Source organism: Mobula hypostoma, chromosome 2 (genome assembly GCF_963921235.1).
Source record: "Mobula hypostoma chromosome 2, sMobHyp1.1, whole genome shotgun sequence".
NCBI lineage: Eukaryota > Metazoa > Chordata > Chondrichthyes > Myliobatiformes > Myliobatidae > Mobula > Mobula hypostoma.
Window position 1 is genome coordinate 62,194,743 of NC_086098.1, and position 21,264 is coordinate 62,216,006.

The following is a 21,264-nucleotide window of genomic DNA, read 5'->3' on the forward strand; positions in this document are numbered from 1 at the left end:
TAGGATGCAAAACTGGCCTGAAAAGTGGCAGCTGGAGTTCAACCCAGACAAGTGTGTGGTGCAAACACGAGGAAATCTGCAGATGCTGGAAATTCAAGCAAAACACATCAAAGTTGCTAGTGAACGCAGCAGGCCAGGCAGCATCTCTAGGAAGAGGTACAGTCGACGTTTCGGGCCGAGACCCTTCGTCAGGACTAACTGAAAGAAGAGCTAGTAAAAGATTCATTTTGGTAGGTTAAATATGATGGCAGAATATAGTATTAATGGTACTGTTGGCAGTGTGGAGGATCAGAGGGCTCTTGGGGTCCGTGTCCACAGGACACTCAAAGCTGCTGCGCAGGTTGACTGTGTGATTACGGCGCCATACAATGTATTGGCCTTCATCAAATGTGGGATTAAGTTCAAGAGCCAAGAGGTAATGTTACAGCTGTATAGAACCCTGGTCAGACCCCACTTGGAGTACTGTGCTCAGTTCTGGTCACCTCACTACAAGAAGGATGTGGAAACTATAGAAAGGGTGCAGAGGAGATTTATAAGGATGTTGCCTGGACTGGGGAGCATGTCTTATGAGAATAGGTTGAGTGAACTTTGCCTTTTCTCCTTGGAGTGACGGAGGATGAGAGGCGACCTGATAGAGGTGTATAAGATGATGAGAGGCATTGATCGCGTGGATAGTCAGAGGCTTTTTCCTAGGGCTGAAATGGTGCTTGGAAGTAGGTACAGAGGAGATGTCAGGGGTAAGTTTTTTTTTATGCAGAGTGTGGTGAGTGCATGGAATGGGCTGCCAGCGACTGTGGTGGAGGCGGATACAATAGGGTCTTTTAAGAAGCTCCTACATGGAACTTAGAAAAATAGAGGACTAAGGTAACCCTAAATAATTTATGAAGTAAGTACGTGTTCGGCACAGTATTGTGAGCCAAAGGGCCTGTGTTGTGCTGTAGGTTTTCTATGTCTCTATGTTGCTGTCTCTTTCACCTATTAGCTTCCTAGCCCTTTACTTCACCCTTCATCCTCTCCCAGTTTGAACATCACCTTCTTCCCCTCCTCTCACGTTTTTAGTCTAACTTCTCATCTTTTTTTCCAGTCCTGATGAAGGGTCTCGGCACAAAATGTGGACTGTTTACTCTTATCCATAGGTGCTGCCTGGTCTGCTGAGTTCCTCCAGCATTCACTGTGTGTTGCTTGGATTTCCAGCATCTGCAGATTTTCTCATCAAGATTAAGAGTGTTTGTACAATAATATTGGAGGAAAATTACTGCCATTGGAAATGATAGCCTAATGAGCTAACCTAAGAAAATAGCGAATTTATTGAATGATTGTAAAGACAAGAAACAGATAATAACCCTGACATTCTAGGGAAAATAATAAGGAATCAAAGTATACTGAACTTCACAAAAGGAAAATGAATTACATGAACAGCACTTAATGGGAACAAATCTTGCTGTGCTATAATATCATAAGCATTGAATTAGTATGCAATAATTAGCCAGAAAGTCTGGATATAAATCATAAAAATAAGGCTCCCAAAAATCATTGTTACAATAATTACTGAATAAATGCTTATTTTGTGCAGGTCCTCTGGACAAACAATGCATTTTGTCTTTAAAAAGCATGACATTTTAATATATTATGATCCATACACAAGTTAATGCAGCAATCTTTCCATGATATATTATGCAGAAAAAAAATATACTTCTTTAAAATCTAAACTTCATTTGCAACAAAATAGCCCTTTATTGGGTCCACAGTTCTACTATATTACACCACACAGTGGATTTAACTGCAGCTTAACTGCAGCCTGATAGATACAACATAGAAACAATCTAAAGCAAATTGAACACTATTATTCTTGTCACTCTCTTTGATGTCACTATTTGCCCACTCAAAAATAAGTCCACATATGCTACTTTTTCATGTTTGATTTTAATACATGATAATACATTTCGATTATATGGAAGCAATTACTATTAGAAACAGTGCGTTGATTTCAGCTGTTAAGCCTCAGTTTAACATCTAAATCCTTATAGTTCTCTGATTTTAAATACCATACTTACTTTGATCAATGGAGAAGCCCCCAAAGCTATCAAGGCCTTAGCTTGCTGAGTCAAAATATACTGAAAGCCTTCACAAACATACCATTCACAGCCTTGATCTGTAATACAACGTGGAACACAGATTAGTACATTGTAAGTTTAGATCTGTAAACTAATTATCTATTCATTATTATTCATTGGAGATCAATAAGTACTTTTATGTGACTAGCTACAACATTCTATGTAATTCTATTCGTGCAAGTTGAAAAAGGTTTTTCTCTTTATCATGCCAAAATTATTAAATTACAAATTTTCCGCTTGTATATACTACAGCTATTAAAGATAATTTTGCAGTTATTTGCACGATGCAATTTGGAGCAATATAATTCACATTTCACTTATCCTTTAGATTCAAAGGCATTACTGACCATCTGTGGAGGTCACAATTGATGAAAAACTCAACTGGATCAGCCACATAAATACTGTGGCTAGAAAAGCAGGTCAAAAGCTGAGTGACTTACCCTCTGACACCCCAAAGCCTGTATGATGAAATATCCTCCCCTTGCCTAGATGAATACAGCTTCCACAACTCTCAAGTTGCCTGATCCCCTTCAGGACTAAGCAGCCTGCTTGGTTGGTACCCCATCTAGGTCCCTCTAGCACAGTCACTGCAGTGGATCCCATCTACAATATACACTACAGTAACTTGCCCAGTTAATCTAACAACACTAATAAGCTCCAAGAAGTATTATCACCATCAAAAATACTGCTTTCCAGAAAAAACAAAAGCAGAGCTGAACAGGCTGATTAACAATCTGGAATTATGCCACAATTATTTTACTAACGCTACATCATGAGTGTCTTTATCAATTTGCTTCCTTCCAGGGGTTCCCAACCTGGGGTCGACAACCTAGTGGTGGGGTTGACCAAACAGAGGACAGTCAGTGGTTTGGTCTCTGGCATTGAGTCTGGCTCTGTGACCCAGAAGGGAAGGGGGTAGAAGAGGCTTGTGGTGGCGATAGGAGATTCATTAGTTAGGAGAACAGATAGGAAGTTCTGTAGATTCCCAGATGGTATGTTGCCTCCTGGATTCCAGGGTCTGGGATATCTCAGATCGAGTCCTCAGCATTCTTAAATGGGAGAGTTAACAGCCAGAGGTCGTGGTCCATGTCGGTACCAATGTTATGGGTAGTTTGAGTGACAGAGTTCTGTATAGGGAGTTCAAAGAATTCGGTAGTAAGTTAAAGGACAGAACCTCCAGGGTTGTGATCCTAGGATTGTTCTCCATGTCACATGAAGCCAGAGAGAGGGAGAACATTGCCTCTCTGACTGGAGGCCTGTGACTAGTAGGGTGCCGTAGGAATCGGTGCTGGATCCGTTGTTGTTTGTCATCTATATCAATGATCTGGATGATAATGTAGTTAACTGGATCAGCAAATTCGCAAATGTCATCATGATTGGGGGTGTAGTGAGGAAGCCTATCATGGCTTGCACAGGGATCTGCATCAGGTGGAAATGTGGACTGAAAAACAGCAGATGGAATTTAATGCAGACAAGTGTGAGGTTCTGAACTTTGGTGGACCAACTATAGTAGGTCTTAAACTGTAAACGGTAGGGCACTGAGGAGCCTGGTTGAACAAAGGGATCTGGGAACACAGGTCCATAATTAGTTGAAAGTGGCATCACAGGTAGATAGGGTCATAAAGAAAGCTTTTGGTACACTGGCCTTCAGAAATCAATTTATTGAGTACAGAAGATGGGATGTTATGTTGAAGTTGTATACGATGTTGGTGAGGCCTGATTTGGAGTATTGTGTGCAGGTTTGGTTACCCTAGCTACAGTAAAGATGTAAATACGGTTGAAAGCATGCAAAGAAAATTTACAAGGAAACATGAGGGGAAACTTCTTCATTCAGAGGGTCGTGAGCGTGTGAACTGAGCTGCTAGCAAAGTGGTGCATGTGAATTCAATTTCAACGTTTAAGAGCAATTTGGATAGGTCAATGAATAGTAGGGATATGGAGGGCTATGGTCCCAGTGCAGGTTGATGGGAGTGGGCAGTTTAAATGGTTTTGGTATGGACTAGATGGGCTGAAGGGCCTGATTCTGTGATGAAGTTCTCTGTGACTCTAACCATTTATTTGCTTTGAAATAAAGTGTATTTGTAACAGATTGCATATAAAAAGCACTAATACCAGAGACAAAAAGATGTGTTTTGTACCTCCTATGAATGTCTATGAATGCCAATGAAGCCAACTGTGGCAAAACTCTGATAATCTGCTCTCCGATTATCCAGATGGTTGGACATCTGGCTCATGAGATAATATTCTAAACCCCTTTCAACTGACTGGGGCCCCTGGTTCCAGTGCTCCTTTTCAACTCTGTCTACTGAGAAATTTATTACTGAGAAATAACAGTGCAAGTTATTTTTTTTTTAAATCACTATTTTATTTGGATATTAGGAATAGTATCTGAAAATCCGGTGGTCTAGCAACATCAAAATGGTTTTTGGTACAGACTAGATGGGCCAAAGGATCTGTTTATGTGCTGTACTTCTCTTTGACTCTATTCGAAACTTCTGAATTCGTAACTTATGGATTCTATCCAAGTCACGTTATTGTAGATTTACTGCACTTGAATATTGGAGAAAGAAACTGCAAATGCTGGAAGTTCAAAACAGAACCAGAAAATGCTGGAAACACTCAGCAGGTCAAGCAGCACCAGCGAATATTGCCATTTCAGATTGTGGCCTTTCTCTCTCTCACAGATATGTATTCTTTTGTGTTTCAATTTGTTTCTTATTGCTTCTGCCTTTTTTAAGGAGTAAAATTTGACTTAACAACTTTGGTTGGAAAATGACCAAAACACACTCATTTTTTCACTCCTACCATCTCTGCAATTTTAAACATACCACATTTTTCCCCATTATGATGAAGGATCCTACGCTTACTCCACTGAAAATTTCTCTCTTCTCTATCTGCAGAGTTCTTTCAGATTTTTCTGCTTTTGGCTTTATTGTAATAACTTTACTCGACTTGGAAAATCATCTTTGATTTTTCTTTTCAAACATCAAAGGGTTTGAATAAAGATACAAGTGAGGTTGAGTCTATCCTTGATCAATTGAGTCATATGACATTCCTACAACTTTACTTCAAATTCAGGTTCACCATTATTTGAAAAGTTGGCAAAATATTATATCTCTTTTCTTTAACATCATACACATTACTTATCAAAATGGAATCTGATGTGTTAATTTTCTTTTTTTCGCCCAATTTTGTCAAACAATATTCATGATTTCCAATCCATCACGTGAAGTATTATTTATTCGTCTGCTAGGAAAGCACACAGGCTCTTATCAATTCTAGTAAGCAAACGAATGGTGATTAACCCCGAAGCAATGTACTTTACCAAATACTTCACGAGGTCGTTTTAATTTCTATTAGACCAGGGGACCAACTATATTCCCAACAGTTTTTTTTTGTGTGGCTGGGACAAATAAGTGTACAGTCCTTCATAGCCAGAAATGTAATAGATAGGTAGAACGAATAAGCAGGACACAGGAGAATACAATCAGAAGCTGTTAACTTTCAGCAGAGCATACAGTAACTGATAGCTCATTATTCTGTTATAGAAGATGTACGAATTTAAATTGCAAGGATGAAGGTTAAATCTAATTGCTCAATAAGAGAATTAATTTGATGGAATGACTCTAGAGAAGCAAAGTCTCCCCAGCCTTCACACTGTCATGTGTTCAGCTCTGATTGTCATTGCTGTGAAGTTGGAAATCTCTGTAATATTATCTATCATGCTACCTTTGTAAACAAATTCAACAAGTATATGATGAGCAAGATTGACTGATCAGTGAGCCACCCAAGCTTTCACTCATTAGCAAGGTCCAGGTAAAATAAAATCTGTCTATAAGCAAAAAGGCTGGCTGTGCCCTCAGATAGGCTTTGCTATCTAGCAATGGCTCACCCCTGACTCAGGAATTATAAAAGAGTGAAAATTTACAAATGAAGTATTTTTAACTTCTCCATGCTAATTTGACATGAAGCAATCCAGCCCTAGATAAAATGATGTACTGTAAATGCATAACCTGAAACATTCTAAATGCCTTGCCTTAAAGATGCACTTTTAAATCTGTGCAGAAAACATTCCCAAAACATTATGATCCAGCAGAAATCCAAATGCAAGCTGACAAACAAAAGAACTCAAATTATAAGACTGCAAGACACAGAATCTACACTCACCTAGTTTTTTTCTTTTCCTTAGTCCCCTGGAAATAGTATTCACTCTTGCATTTTGCATAAATAACTCAGAGGCAATATCTGCTGTTTTCTGCAAGAACAAGGAAAAATACTTTAACTTAAATATGTTTCACAACATAGTTGAAATCATTTAATATTTGAATGAACAATACGGAAACTGATACCATTCTATTCAATTCCAGTTTAATTGTCATTCAGTAGTACATGAATACTCACGAATACAGTCAAATGACACAATAGTACTTCACAGCCAAGTACCAACAGTCATACACAGCACAAAGAGCAAATAGAACATACAAGGTAGCAAGCACATAAAGATATCAGTAAGATTTAGCTCCCAAATTCATAAATCTATTCCCAAAGAGAAAAATTGAAAAAGAAACATATGATCTTCTTCCAGTAGTTCCCTTGAGAAAACAGTGTTTTACAATCTTGACAAAAATTAAGATTATTGGAATTGATGCCTTCACTATCATGACTAAGCAAGAAGAAATGGAAATCATTCACAATCAAAAACTTTAAGAATAAACACATTGTTCATAAAATCTAACATATAAAATTAGTCAGAAGAAAAACACTTGCTCTCAAAAATCATTGCTTTCAAATTCCTCCTGAAATTTTTCACTAACAGGATAAGTTTGAAGAATGAGGGTGAAAAAATATCAACTAGTAACAGAAATATTTATCCAGATCACAGTAATTCTCAGAAAGGTAACAAATAGTTGAACTATATACAGATTGATATTCAAACATAATCATAAAGTTAGCTAAAAAAAATCCTCCTGTCTGAAATAACATTACATATTTCAAATAATTTTATTTGCAGTCTAAACAACTCATTGCTTTCATTGTAAATTCTTATGGCTTCTCATGGTATTTTATTTATATATTATAAAGTATGCAAAATTTTATCTGTAGAAGTCTCAGGAGATTTTTTGGTATCTTCTCCCTTCAATCAAATTCTGGCTGCTTTGAATTATAATAGTACAAGCAGTCCTATAGCTGTCCTTATAGTAAGTAAACATTTACTGATGCTAGGTAATAAATCTATAGCTTCCCTAAATTAAACAGTTGTCCTTATCAATGACAAGAAGAATTGCCTCAATAACTACAATAGAATTATAAAAACATTATCATGATAAGAAAAAATAAATACCATTTAAACCTGCTTTCATCAACCTTTCAAAAACACATTCAAAGACAAAATTTAATACATGAAAAATATTTTCCTTATGTCACCCTTCATTTTATTATCACTTACAATTCTAGTTATCCATCAGTCTACTGTTGGAAAATTAATCACCCTTGGGATTTATTTTGCTCTCATCTCTTACCTTCACTAATTTAAGAACTAATTTTAGCCTCTCTAGTTTACTGGAATTCCTCAGTATAAAGCAAAAAAGTAAAAAGTGCCATTTAACTGAGTAACAAATTATGCATTAAAATGAAATACAGAACAATTTAGAAGACTCTCAATACCTCTACAGTACTATAAGGCTGTGCATTAGCTCTTAATAGTTATCAACAAAGGAATTCGTCGAGTGTACGCTGCCGTGTTCTTTTGATTGACTGTAAATTAATAAAATCAGCACAGGCACCTAGCGCAGATAATGGACTGCCTCCAAACAATGTTTTCAATGATTGCATCCTCCAAATTTTCATTTTCATTGTAATACTGAAGATGATTGTCGATACCTTCAAATTGTTCATAGTTCCCAACTTGTTGAAGTAGTGAAATCTTTCCATTTTCACTCCTGGCCATTTCTGGCATCTCCAAGCCTGAATGCTTGAAACCATCTTGAATCATCTTGAATCATCCTACTACTTATTTCTCACCAACTATCAGTGACAAAATCACTGCTTTTTGAACACAAACACATGCAACTGACATTATTTTAAAAAATATTTGTTCTAAGTACGGTGTAGTGTCTAACGGTCACACAAGTGCACGCGACTGATGCTAGTTAGAAACTGTTCAGCAACAGTCTCCTGTCCCAATTAAATGGCATAGTGTCCTAAATAAACAAAGGTAATCCCAGCTATTTTCTTGATTAGCTTTTGTTCTTTAAGAGTTGTCCCGATTAACCGATAGCCCGCTTAACTGGAGTCCACTATATCATTAACTTTCTACTTTAGGCATTCAATTCATCCTTACTTCATAATTTACTGATGTTTTTAGAATATTCAATAGCACTGATTGTGTGAACAGCAATATTACTTTGAATTGTTTTAGGAAATTCCTGCTCCTATAGGCAGTTACCATTTTTCTTAAACTTTACAAAGAAATAAAGGTACTGGTTATCTGAAATCTCATGTAAACTTTAATTTCTTTCCTTCCTATTCTCATTTTAACTGGCATATTCGTATTTGAGTGAAATTAAGTAATTTGCATTTATTTAACCTAAGCATGCACCCTTTTATTCATACTACTTATTCAACACAAAGGTTTAATGGTGTTCTGTATTTGCTCAGTAGATATACTTCATCAGTAACTTCCAAAATTTATTTCATTTGGTTGAATCTAGATTATCTTGCAGATTACATTTTTGATTATTTATTTATTCCTGGCAAACTGCCAGATAATTGTACATATGATTATACTGTAATTAAGCTATTGCCATCAGTATCTTGCTCTGTTCCTTGATGAACAGAAGGCATCTGTTCAAAATACTAAGTATTTAATCTTTCTTTTATTGTACTCACCTCAATAACACTATGGCAGGACTTGCAAAAGAACTTGCCTTCATCAGAGATTCCCCAGTTAATCACAGAACATTGTTGACATGGCTGTCTAAAATCTCTCTGAAAAATATACAAACATACTAAACATCAACTTTTTAAAAACTCATATCCTGAGCAGAGCGATTTAAAAGTAAGCTCGAGGAAATAGTATTCTCATGATACATTACATGAAGGTAAAAGTTGGTGGTCTACTATCAACATCACAAAGAGAAATAATGCTGAAAATGTCTCAATTGCACATCTTGTACTTGGCAATTAATGTGTAATTTATTCTAAATGCTGAGCAGCTGCGTGGAGTTCTCCAGCACATTTTCCATATGAGTCTCAGCCTCGAAAGAGTCCCAACTGTGTGAAAAACAGCATGTGTGGTCCCAGGAAGGGCCAACCAAAAAAGTCTTAAATTCTTGGATGACTGCTGTCTAGTGGCCTTGACCTCACACATCACGAAGACCCTCGAGAGGCTAGTCCTGGCTCACCTCCGACCCCTGCTCAGATTAACCCTCGATTTCCCCTGCAGTTTGCCTACTAGGAGCACAATGGAGATGATGATGCTGTCATCTACCTGCTGAACAGAGCCTACTCCCATTTGGATAAGCAGGGCAGCACTGTGAGGACAATGCTTTTTGATTTCTCAAGTGCCTTCAATGCTATACAGCCCTTGTTGCTGTGGGGAAAGCTCCACTCAATGCAGGTTGGCACTTCCATTGTATCCTGGATAATGGACTATCTGACTGGCAGACTGGCAGACTACAGTTTGTGCGTCTTCAGAGCTGTATGAGCAGCACTGTGGCCTCATAGGGGTCTGTATTGGCTTCCTTCCAGTTTACTCTTGTACATTGGACTTTAATTGTAACACTGAGTCATATCATCTACAGAAATTCTCTGACTCAGCAATAGTTGGGTGTATAAAGGGACGAAGGGAAGATGAATACAGGGCCCTGGTGGAGGACTTTGACAAATGGTGCAAGTTGAATCATCTGTAGGTCAACATTGGTAAGACAAAGGAGATGGTGATGGACTTTAGGAAGACTAAGCCTGTACTGCTCCCTGTTACTACTGATGGTGAGGACGTGGATGTGATGAGGACCTACAAGTACCTTGGGGTGCTCCTAGACGACAGAAAAGTGGAACACCAACACAAAGGCTGTGTACAAGAACGGCCAGAGTCGCCTCCACTTCCTGAGCAGACTGAGGACTTTTGGTGTATGGAGGCCTCTCCTTCACATGTTCTATCAGACTGTTGTCACCAGAAAACACGTGTGGTGTGCTGGGGCAATGGCATCAACACGGGTGATGCCAACAAGCTCAAGAAGACCATAAGATATAGGAGCAGAATTAGGCCATTTGGCCCATTGAGTCTGCTCCACCATTCAACTAAGGCTGATCCTTTCTTCCCCTCCTCAGCCCCACTCCCCAGTCTTCTCCCTGTAACCTTTGATCCCATGTCCAGTCAAGAACCTATCAAGCTTTGCCTTAAATACACCCAACAATCTGGCCTCCACAGCTCCTTGTGATAATAAATTCCACAAATTCACCACCCTCCGGCTAAAGAAATTTCTCCACATCTGTGAAACTTTGTGAGCAATTCTGGGCCTCTTATCTAAGAAAGGATGTGCTGCCACTGGAGAGGGTCCAGAGGAGGTTCACAAGAATGATCCAGGGAATGAAAAGATTAAGGTTTGAGGAGTGTCTGATGGCTCTGGTCATGTACTCACTGGAGCCTAGAAGAACGGAGGGGGGATCTCACTGAAACCTTGGACTTTAGATACAACACTGAATCATGTCATCTGCAGAAATTCTCTGATGTCTCAGCATGGTCTTATGGTATTATAGCTGGGTGTATAAAGGGTATTATATATTGAAAGGTCTGGATAGAGTGGTAATGGAGATGATATTTCCTGTTGTGAGGGGAATCTAGCACCAGAGGGCACAGCTTCAGAATATAAGGATGTCCCTTTAGAACAGAGATGAGGAGGAATTTCTTTACCCAAAGGGTGGTGAATCTGTGGAATTTGGGTGTATGGTAGAGAAGGACCAAGGATCTTTGGGGCTCGGAGGTTTTGGGGAAGACAGTAGTGAGGGTTCCCAGAGAATGTGGATTGGGGTATGGGGAAGAAGAGGCTAGGCCAGTTGTGGTGGGGGGTGGGGGCGTTAGGAAGAATGCAAGGACTGGTGTTGGTGGGGTATGGGGAGAGAGGAAGAATGGACAGAAAAGATGACTAAGGCTTAGAGGGAACGGAAGAGGAAGAGGGTCCCGGGGATAGGAGGGGAAGTAGTGAAAAGGGATGTAAGAGAGGAATGCGGAACACGACGGATAATGAGAGAGGAAGACGGAACGGGATCACGTGGGCTCAGAAAGCTGGAGACCTGCGCTCACCGTATTCTCTTCATCCATCTTCGAGACCACTTCACCTTTCAGCCCCGATTGCAATTGTGAACCCGGAGTACTTTCTCCGCACACACGTTTTTTGCTGTCCGTTTGTGAAATGGGGCCGGCTAAACTCTTGTTGAACAGTTTTTGGTGCCCGAGATAACACAGAAATCTTTGGCCAGTGTCTTTCGTTTTAAATAATGTTTTTGTTCTGATGTGTTACTCGCTTATTTAGCTGCTGCTGATATGTTTAGATCGTGTTTTTTTTTATTTTAGCAACGTCAATTTGGTGAGTTTTACGAGGTGTAAGTTTGAGTTACGGCAATTTATCGGCTACAAATTTCAGTAGCTCTCGAAGTCTTAAAATCCGTTTAAGCGTAACGATTAACGACCAATACATCGTATTTGAGATTTACTTTGATCAAATGAGTCGAGAAATACACAGGCAGATTTGACCAATAAATGCCGTTAAAATTTAGCAGATTAAACTTGTTAGATTGGTGCAATGCACCAAGTGAAAGCATAGAAACCATATAAGCACAGATACTGATGGGTTTTAAGTATAAGCTACCGCAGTAAAACTGCGGTTTCCCATTCGAAAATCCTGATGTTTAGGCAATAGGATTCACCCGATTGTTTCCTGTGCTGCCATTGTCACACCTCGTCCTTTTATATATTGTTTTCACGCTGGCAGCTATTCTGTACGTTCCATGAAGCATTAAGTCCACGTTTTTAAAGCAATTTTGTCTGAATTCGCTAATTTATCAGGCTACACACTGAGCATATTCACAAGAAATGATTTGTCATGATCTGGAAAGCTTTACTGCTGGAGTTTCTAGCCTCACCAGATATTTGCCAACCACTTCCTCCGAATTATGATTTCATGTGGCAGACTTGTGGTTGTCAAAAATATATTTTGGCATTAGTTAAAAATGTCCCTTAAAGGTATTCGTTGTGTCCTAGTATCAGACCTCCTCGTACTACCATCTTGTGTACCTTGGCGGTGACATTGTCTTCCTCCTCTCGTGTAAAACCACATTTTCTCTGATCTGTCTTTATTCAGGACTTCAAATACATTGTCTACCCTTCATTGCATACAGAAGGCAAGTTGGCCGATTCCGCTCCTGTCTTTTGAGTTCGTTAACATACTGCCATGTCCATTGGCAACCATTACTATTTTTTAATTGAAGTTGATTAATGTCCAAAGACTCCCTCAAAATCAATACTCGTGTGTGCTGGGTTGCTGTTACCAAGTTACCTTTATTGGAGACAGAAAATCCACTGTCCACTGGAGACAGTACATCCACTTCATGGCAGTGTTTGGTACGATAATATATCAGAAGTCATACCACATCTGTAAATATTTGTAAAAGTAAACTTGCACTTGTACATTAGAGGTGCAAAATTAATTGAAAGATTGGCTGTGCTCTGAGTGGGCAAGTTGACTGATTCAGATGACTTCCATCCTAGGTTGCAAAGGGGAGTGATTGTGGCGATGGCGCTTGTTACGATCTTCCAGTATTTCTTTGTGACAGGGGATGTGCCAGAGGAGTGAAAACTGATGAATGCGACACCCTTGTTTTTTTTTTAAAAAAGGGTGCAAGGACATTTCAAGGAATCAATTTAATGTTAGTGGTTCTATAAATTATAAAAGGGGAAAAATATAAAAGCTTGGAATGGTTTAATTTAATTAAGGATTCTAACTGATTTTTCTTTTGTAGAAGTAACAGAAGGTCATTGAAGGATATGCAATGATTTGCCAATATGAATTTTCAGAAAGAGTTTGACAGCATTGGCATACTTGGTTGGCTAAAAAAAAGTGAGGCTTGTGGAATTGATGGCCCTATTTGGATTTTTTTTTAAAAAAAGAAGCTCAATAACAAGGAACGAGAAATTGTGGTAATTGTTTATTTTTCAGGACAGTGAACAGTGATGTTTAAATATAGAGTAAAATATTAAAATATGCTTTTACCAGATGCACAAGGACTGGGAGCATACATTTAAGGTTTTGGCCAAGAGATATAGTAGGAAATGTCAAAAATTTCTTACCCAGTAGAAGGTAATGACCTGAAACTCATTGTGGAAGCTGACAGAATCAATAATTTCAAAAGCAAATTGAATAGGCAAGTGAGAGTATGAACTTGCAGATTGACAGAAACAGCGCAGGGGAATGTGACTGTCTAATTTTGCCTGCATTAAGCCAACAAGAATTTGATGGGTCAGATGTTTTCCTGCTACAACATCATGGTTGTAAAAATAAGAGAGGGTGATTGAAAAGAATAAGAAAAGACAAGTGGACAGCTGCACCACCTTGGGACACAAATGATTCACTTTTGAGGAAGGAGGTGAATCAACTGGTGTACATTCCATAGACATGTTTTAACGTGAGAGAAATAGTTAGTAATAAGGGGGAAACGTATTTTAGATCTACAATGAGTCACGAAGATCTGGACTGAGCAGTTCAGGGTTATGTTCTTTACCTTATATTTTCTTTGGGATCTAAACATTTTGGCCTCACATTAAAAAGTAGAATGCAGTGAAAAGTATTGGCCATTTGAGTCAGCTCAGCCACATAGCAGATCAAATATTAGCCTCAGTTATACTTTTTAGCTGTTCCTCATAACCCTTAAGCGTCCTATAAAATAAATCTACAGAGGCCTTGAAAAATCAATTACTCAATTGTCACTATTATCTGGGATATGCACGTTTAATGATTCATGACTCCATAAGAGAAGAATTTTCTCCTCAATTTTGTCATGAATGTGCAAAATGCTTACTCTGAAGCTATGTCTCCTAGTTCCAAGTTTCTTCACGAGGGGAGACAGTCTTGTTGCGTCAAGTTCCTTAAATAAACAGGACAAATGGTTTTGAGCTGCTCCTGCTGTGGTCTTGCCATACTCTAGTAGGAGCATGATTTCCCTGCTTTTATCCTGCACCTATCTTCATCTTCTAACCATGAGAAGTGTTTTAAAGTGTTACCTTCTGACCAAGATTTGTCTGACATTGATTGATCCTCTTTCTGTCATGAGGGAGAAGCAAATAGAGAGTGTGGTCGAGTTTAGTCAAGAAATTGAAAAGCAAAACGAGAAAGATGTTTTTAATTTATGCTGAGGTAATTGCTAATATCAGACATAAGAATGGAGATGTTTAAATCCCATACGTTTGATGGAGGTGAAAGGGTAGAAATGTCAGTGTATTTACATAATAAGCATTGGTACACTGTATCAAAGATCAAACTAAATTTATTATCAAAGTATATTTGTTACCATATACTACCTTCAGATTCATTTTATTGCAAACATTTAAAAGGGAAAAAAGAAACAGTAGAATTTACAAAGAACTGTTCATACACAGAGAAAGTGACAAATTATGCAAAAATAAAAAAAACTTAGAACATGAGTTGTAAAGAGTCCTTGAAAGTGAGCCTGTAGGCCGTAGAATCAGTTCAGAGCAGCAGTGATCGAAGTTATCCATGCCAGTTCAGGACTGTAGTCATTGTAAGGTAATAACTGTACCTGAACCTGGTGGTGTAGCAACTAAGGCTTCTGTACCTTCTGCCTGATGATTGTTAAGAGACGAGGGCATGGCCTTGATAGTGGATGCTGCATTCTTGTGGCTGGGCACCATGTACTGGAGATGTATTCAGTGATTAAGAGTGCTGTGCCTGTGCTGGACCGGACTGTGTCGACCACTTTCTGTCGCTTTATCCATTCCTGGTATGTTTCCATACCAGGCTATGATGCAACCAGTTAAGACCATCTCCACTGTGCATCTACAGAAGCTTTTTACAGGTTTTGGTGACGTGCCAAATCTATGCAATCTTATAAGCATTTATAGGTACTGTCATGCTTTTTTTTCTAGTGATACATATGCTAGTTCCAGTACTGATTCTCTGATATGTTAACACCAAAGAGTTTAAAGGTAATGACCCTCTCCACCCCCATTCCCCTAGAGAACCTCCTGTGGGTTTCTGGCTTCTTTGTCCTGTAGTTGATAATCAGTTCTTTGGTTTTGTTGACATTGAGTGAGAAGTCGTTGTGGCACCATGAACCAGATTTTCAATCTCCTCTTACATGCCAATTCGGCACCACCTTTGATTTGGCCAACAACACAAGCGCCATCAGCACACTTATATACGGCGTTGGAGTTGTACTTAGCCGCACAATCATAAGTAGAAATAGAGTACAGCAGGGAGCTACGCACACAGCCCTGTGGTGCACCTGTGCTGATGATAAGTATGGAGGGGATGTTGTTGCCGATCTGTACTGACTTGGGTCCACCAGTGAGGAAATCGAGGAACCAGTTGCACTGGGAGGTACTGAGATCCAGGTCTTGGAGCTTAATGGTGAGTTTCCTGAGGATGATAGTGTTGAATGTTGAGCTGTAGTCAATGAAGAACATCCTCACGTATGCATCTCATTTTGGTGATTCTTCACTGTGGTTCTTGCAAAACCAGTATATAATTTCAGAATTGTAGTGTATAGGATGGGTAGCAGATATGCTCCAACCAGCACTTTGAATCCTGGTGGCAAATCTTCTATCCTTTATTTTCTGATCCTTTTGGTTACAAAATCTAAAATTGCATTAACCTTTCTTTGTGAAATGTACGGCAGAAATGTGGCAAAGGTTCAGGGGATATTTGTGTGGAGTTCTGCATAGGTACGTTCCAATGAGACAGGGAAAGGATGGTAGGGTACAGGAACCATGGTGTACAAAGGCTGTTGTAAATCTAGTCAAGAAGAAAAGAAAAGCTTACAAAAGTTTTAAAAAAACTAGGTAATGATAGAGATCTGAAAGATTATAAGGCTAGCAGGAAGGAGCCTAAGAATGAAATTAGGAGAGCCAGAAGGGGCCATGAAAAGGCCTTGGTGGGCAGGATTAAGGAAAACCCCAGGACATTCTACAAGTACGTGAAGAGCAAGAGGATAAGACATGAGAGAATAGGACCAATCAAGTGTGACAGTGGAAAAGTGTGTATGGAACCGGAGGAGATAGCAGAGGTACTTAATGAATACTTTACTTCAGTATTCACTACGGAAAAGGACCTTCGCGATTGTAGGGATGACTCACAGCGACTGAAAAGCCTGAGCATATAGATATTAAGGAAGAGGATGTGCTGGAGCTTTTGGAAAGCATCAAGTTGGATAAGTCACTGGGCCCAGATGAGATGTACCCCAGGCTAATGTGGGAGGCAAGTGAGGAGATTGCTGAGCCTCTGGCGATAATCTTTGCATCATCAATGGGGATGGGAGAGGTTCCAGAGGATTGGAGGGTTGCAGATGTTGTTCCCTTATTCAAGAAGAGGAGTAGAGATAGCCCAGGAAATTATAGACCAGTGAGTCTTACTTCAGTGGTTGGTAAGTTGATGGAAAAGATCCTGAGAGTCAGGATTTATGAATATTTGGAGAGGCATAATACGATTAGGAATAGTCAGCTTGGCTTTGTCAAAGGTAGGTTGTACCTGATTGAATTTTTTGAGGATGAGACTAAACACATTGAAGGTAGAGCAATAAATGTAGTGTAAATGGATTTCAGCAAGGCATTTGATAAGGTACCCCATGCAAGGCTTATTGAGAAAGTAAGGAGGCATGGGATCCAAGTGGACCTTGCTTTGTGGATTCAGAATTGGCTTGCCCACAGAAGGCAAAGAGTGGTTGTAGATGGGTCATATTCTGCATGGAGACCGGTGACCAGTGGTCTGAGACCCCTTCTGTTTGTGATGTTTATAAATGACCTGAATGAGGAACTGGGGGGATGTGTTAGTAAATTTGCTGGTACATAAATGTTGGGGGTGTTGTGGATAGTGTGGAGGGTTGTCAGAGGTTACAGCGGGACACTGATAGGATGGAAAACTAGGTGGAGAAGTGGCAGATAAAGTTCAACCCAGATAAGTGAGGTGGTTCATTTTGGTAGGTCAAATAGGATGGCAGAACATAGTATTAATGGTAAGACTCTTGGCAGTGTGGAGGATCAGAGGGATCTTGGGGTCCATGTCCATAGGACACTCAAAGCGGCTACACAGGTTGACTCTGTGGTTAAGAAGTCATACAGTGCATTATCCTTCATCAACCATGGGATTGAGTTTAGCAGCCAAGAGGTAATGTTGCAGCTATATAGGACCCTGGTCAGACCCCATGGATCTTAGAAAAATAGAGTGCTATGGGTAACCCTAGGTAATTTCTAAAGTGAGGACAGGTTCAGCACAGCATTGTGGGCTGAAGGGCCTGTATTGTGCTGTAGGTTTTCCTTGTTTCTACAGCAGTTATTAATTTTTTTTAAAAAACAGTCATAGAGGCATAGAAAAGTACAGCACAGAAACAGGCCATTTGGCCCATCTGTTCTGTGCTGAACTATTTAAACTGCGTACTCCTATTGAGCTGCATTGGGACCATAGCTCTTCAAACCCCTACCATCCATGTACCTATCCAAACATTGAAATCAATTTTGCATGCACCACTTGTGGAAGGACATTGTCCAGAAATAAAACAATATGGAAGTGTCAGAGAACCCATGTCAATATTGACTTTCCAGTTCTTAAATTATGTTAAGCTATAATGTAAATGGGATTCATGCTGTACTTTTTGAGTGAGATAATGTAAATGAAGTGCCTTCATAAAACCACTGAGTATTGCAGATGGTGCTATTTTTGCATTATATATCCACTTGTGAAAGAGCATTGTTATCTATAATAAGTATTTGTTTCTGTCAAGTTCAGATTGTGCATAATAATTTTCCTCCACTTTCAATATTTTGCATTTTAAAGATGTAACTAATGAAGATATGACAGACGTTTTCATATGATCATCTGCACAATGCAATTCTATGAAATTGCTAAATATCTCTTTGTTCTCCTTCATACCAGAGTGGTGTTGCTTTCTCATTATTCTGCTAATCATAGATAATGTTGATTGTTAATGTCTTGTTTGCTGTTTTCATATAATTTCTCACTGGTGGATTTATTTTCAACTTTGCTCAATTTGGTTTCCTGCATCTCCTTTTCTAGTTACCTGTTACCGTTGGAAGGGAGGAAAGGAAGGGATACAATGATAAAGGTCAAGAAAGGATGAAGCTGGTAAGGAGAAGAAAAAAATGGAAACACCGTGGATAAGAAAGAAATGCAAAAGCAAACTACTGTAAATTCAGGAGATCTGAACTTAAACAGAAAATGGTGTAAATTGTTTTACCAGTCAGGCAACATCTGCGGAGACTGAAATAGTTAACATTTCAGGTTGATGACCTTTCATTAGAATTAGACAATAGGTGCAGAAGTAGACCATTCGGCCCTTCGAGCCTCCACCGCCATTCTGAGATCATGGCTGATCATCTACTATCAATACCCGGTTCCTGCCTTGTCCCCATAACCCTTGATTCCCCTGTCCATAAGATACCTATCCAGCTCCTTGAAAGCATCCAGAGAATTGGCCTCCACTGCCTTCTGAGGCAGCGCGTTCCACACCTCCACAACTCTCTGGGAGAAGAAGTTCCTCCTCAACTCTGTCTTAAATGACCTACCCCTTATTCTTAAACCATGCCCTCTGGTACTGGACTCTCCCAGCATCTGGAACATATTTCCTGCCTCTATCTTGTCCAATCCCTTGGGAAATGGTGGAAATAAAGATCTTTTAATTTGCCAACACTGAAGTGACAAATCGAACAAGAGAGGTGCCTAAAAGGGTCAAAGGCAGAAGAGGTTGAAGGTGTCTACTAAAAGAAGGCAGTAAAAGCTACCAAAATAACAGAACACTTGTTAGAGAGTTGCATAAATAGGGGGAAATGAATGAAATCTGGAATTTTCAAAAATAAAGAGAAAATTGTAAATACAGAAACACAAGAGATACTGCAGATGCTGGAAATCCAGAGCAACACACAAAAAATGCTAGAGGTACTCAGCAGGTCAGGCAGCATGTAAGGAAATTAAACAGTTGACATTTCAGGCTGAGACCATTCATCAGGACTGGAAAGGAAGGGGAAGAGGTCAGAATGGAGGTGGGGGGATAAGCTAGAGGTTGATAAGTGAAGCCAGGTGGGTGGGGGAGGGATAGATTAAGTAAGGAGGTGGAAGGTGGTAAAGGCGAAGGGCTGGAGAAAAAGGAATTGGAGAGGAGAGTGGACCATGGGAGAAAAGGAAGGGGAGGTGATAGGCGGGTGAGGAAAAATGGGGAAGAGGCCGGAGTGGGGAATTGAAGAAAAGGGAAGGGGAAAATAATTACTGGAAGTTGGAGAAATTGATGTTCCTGCCATGAGGTTGAAGGCTAACTTGACGGAATATGAAGTGTTACTCCTCCACCCTGAGAGTGGACTCATCATAGCAGATGTGGAGGCCATGGACCAACATGTCAGAAGGGGAATAAGGATAGAAATTAAAAAGATTGGACACTGGGAAATTCCACATTTTGCAGATGGAACAGAGGTGCTTCCCTGTAAATACTGAGAAGCTTAGACGTAAGACTGGAATGTCCAGGAGAGGATGAAATGGATTAGTAAAGGAAGGGGGGGGGGCACGAAACACATGAACCAAGAGAAATAAGATGGGCAGGGCTGAAGATATGTTTAAAGGAAGGAAACTGGTGGATTGAAAGATGGGGTAAGATAATTAATATTCTTTATTCAGGATGGAGAGTAATCCAGAAAACAGCTCAGGGAAAAGTGGAAATGAACAGTGTCAGTGGAAGGGAGCCATTTTCAATGTGACTGGGGAAATGTTGCCAACAGCTAGGTGTACAAGAACGTACTCAGAATATAAAATTGGAACAAATGCAAAAGTTAAGGTTTCAATAGTAGTGCTTTCTCTTTGTGTTTAAGACCAATTTGAGTGCCGAACAAGAAATCAGAATATCCAAAGGATTTTGTGTGAAGTACCATGGAATAGGTCAGTAATTTTACAGTTAGGAATGTACAGATGGTTTGCAAATATTGCTCCATAAACACTTGGAAAAATAATATGAGCCTAGTCCTCTGTCGTAACTGTGCCCCACTTACTCTAATCCAGTAATTTGTAATGGGACATTCATTTGGCAGTACATCCAATCATCTCCAGTCTACCTGTTCTACAGTATTGAGGCCATTGCCTCAACATTATGACCTACTTAAAATGGATGTGATAATTAACAGAACACTGCCATTTGATTAACAGAAATAACAGGATGCTGTCCAAGTTGCATGCCATCTTGGACAATGCCTCTCATCCACTACATAATGGACTGGTTGGGCACAGGAGTACATTCAGCCAGAGACTCATTCCACCGAAATGCAACACAGAGCATCATAGGAAGTCATTCCTGCCTGTGGCCATCAAACTTTACAACTCCTCCCTTGGTGGGTCAGATACCCTGAGCCAATAGGCTGGTCCTGCACTTATTTCCTGGCATAATTTACATATTACTATTTAACTATTTATGGTTTTATTACTATTTATTATTTATGGTGCAACTGTAATGAAAACCAATTTCCCCCGGGATCAATAAAGTATGACTGTGACTATAAATAATACTGGTCATAATATCAAGAATATTTTAACATTTGGTTATGGTGCAAAATGAATTATATCAGATTGGCCATTGAATACACAATTCAGCAGATTTTTGAAAATCAGACAGTGTATGAGTGAGCCTATTACCATAATGCTTATAATCTAGCAATCCAAACAGTTTGACTGCTGAGCTGGAGAATGCCACAATTAAGGAAGTACTTTGCTGGTGTGGGAAAAAGCATGAGAGCATTGAAGAAGTGAATGCAGTCACCAATGCATTAAGTTAATAGGAAGAAGAGGCACTGTCAATGATTGGATTTAAACCTGAGCTGACAATTGGAAATAGAGGATTCAAAACCAAAGTCAAAGAAAAGCTTGCAGTC

At 39.4% G+C, this 21,264-nt stretch overlaps 1 protein-coding gene and 1 long non-coding RNA gene across 3 annotated transcripts in view; one reads left to right on the forward strand and one right to left on the reverse strand.

Annotated features, from left to right (window-relative positions):
- The window catches only part of taf1b (TATA box binding protein (Tbp)-associated factor, RNA polymerase I, B), a 118,100-nt gene extending 106,581 nt beyond the window's left edge, over positions 1-11,519 (reverse strand). Inside the window, exons 1-4 of one of the 2 annotated variants that reach the window (XM_063037834.1) lie at positions 11,419-11,519; positions 9,003-9,101; positions 6,282-6,369; positions 2,055-2,152 (exon numbers count right to left, since the gene is read on the reverse strand). In XM_063037834.1, coding sequence (XP_062893904.1) covers positions 2,055-2,152; positions 6,282-6,369; positions 9,003-9,101; positions 11,419-11,436 — 303 coding nt within the window. In that variant the 5' untranslated portion in view covers positions 11,437-11,519. Of the gene's footprint in view, positions 1-2,054; positions 2,153-6,281; positions 6,370-9,002; positions 9,102-10,138; positions 10,345-11,418 lie in introns of those variants that run through there. The other variant, XM_063037837.1, reaches the window with a different exon arrangement.
- A 47-nt stretch (positions 11,520-11,566) lies between these two features.
- LOC134358787 (uncharacterized) lies at positions 11,567-20,239 on the forward strand. The gene is made up of 3 exons (XR_010020948.1): positions 11,567-11,701; positions 18,416-18,484; positions 20,215-20,239. It is a non-coding gene; the product is annotated as an uncharacterized LOC134358787 (long non-coding RNA).
- Positions 20,240-21,264: the final 1,025 nt, after the last annotated feature.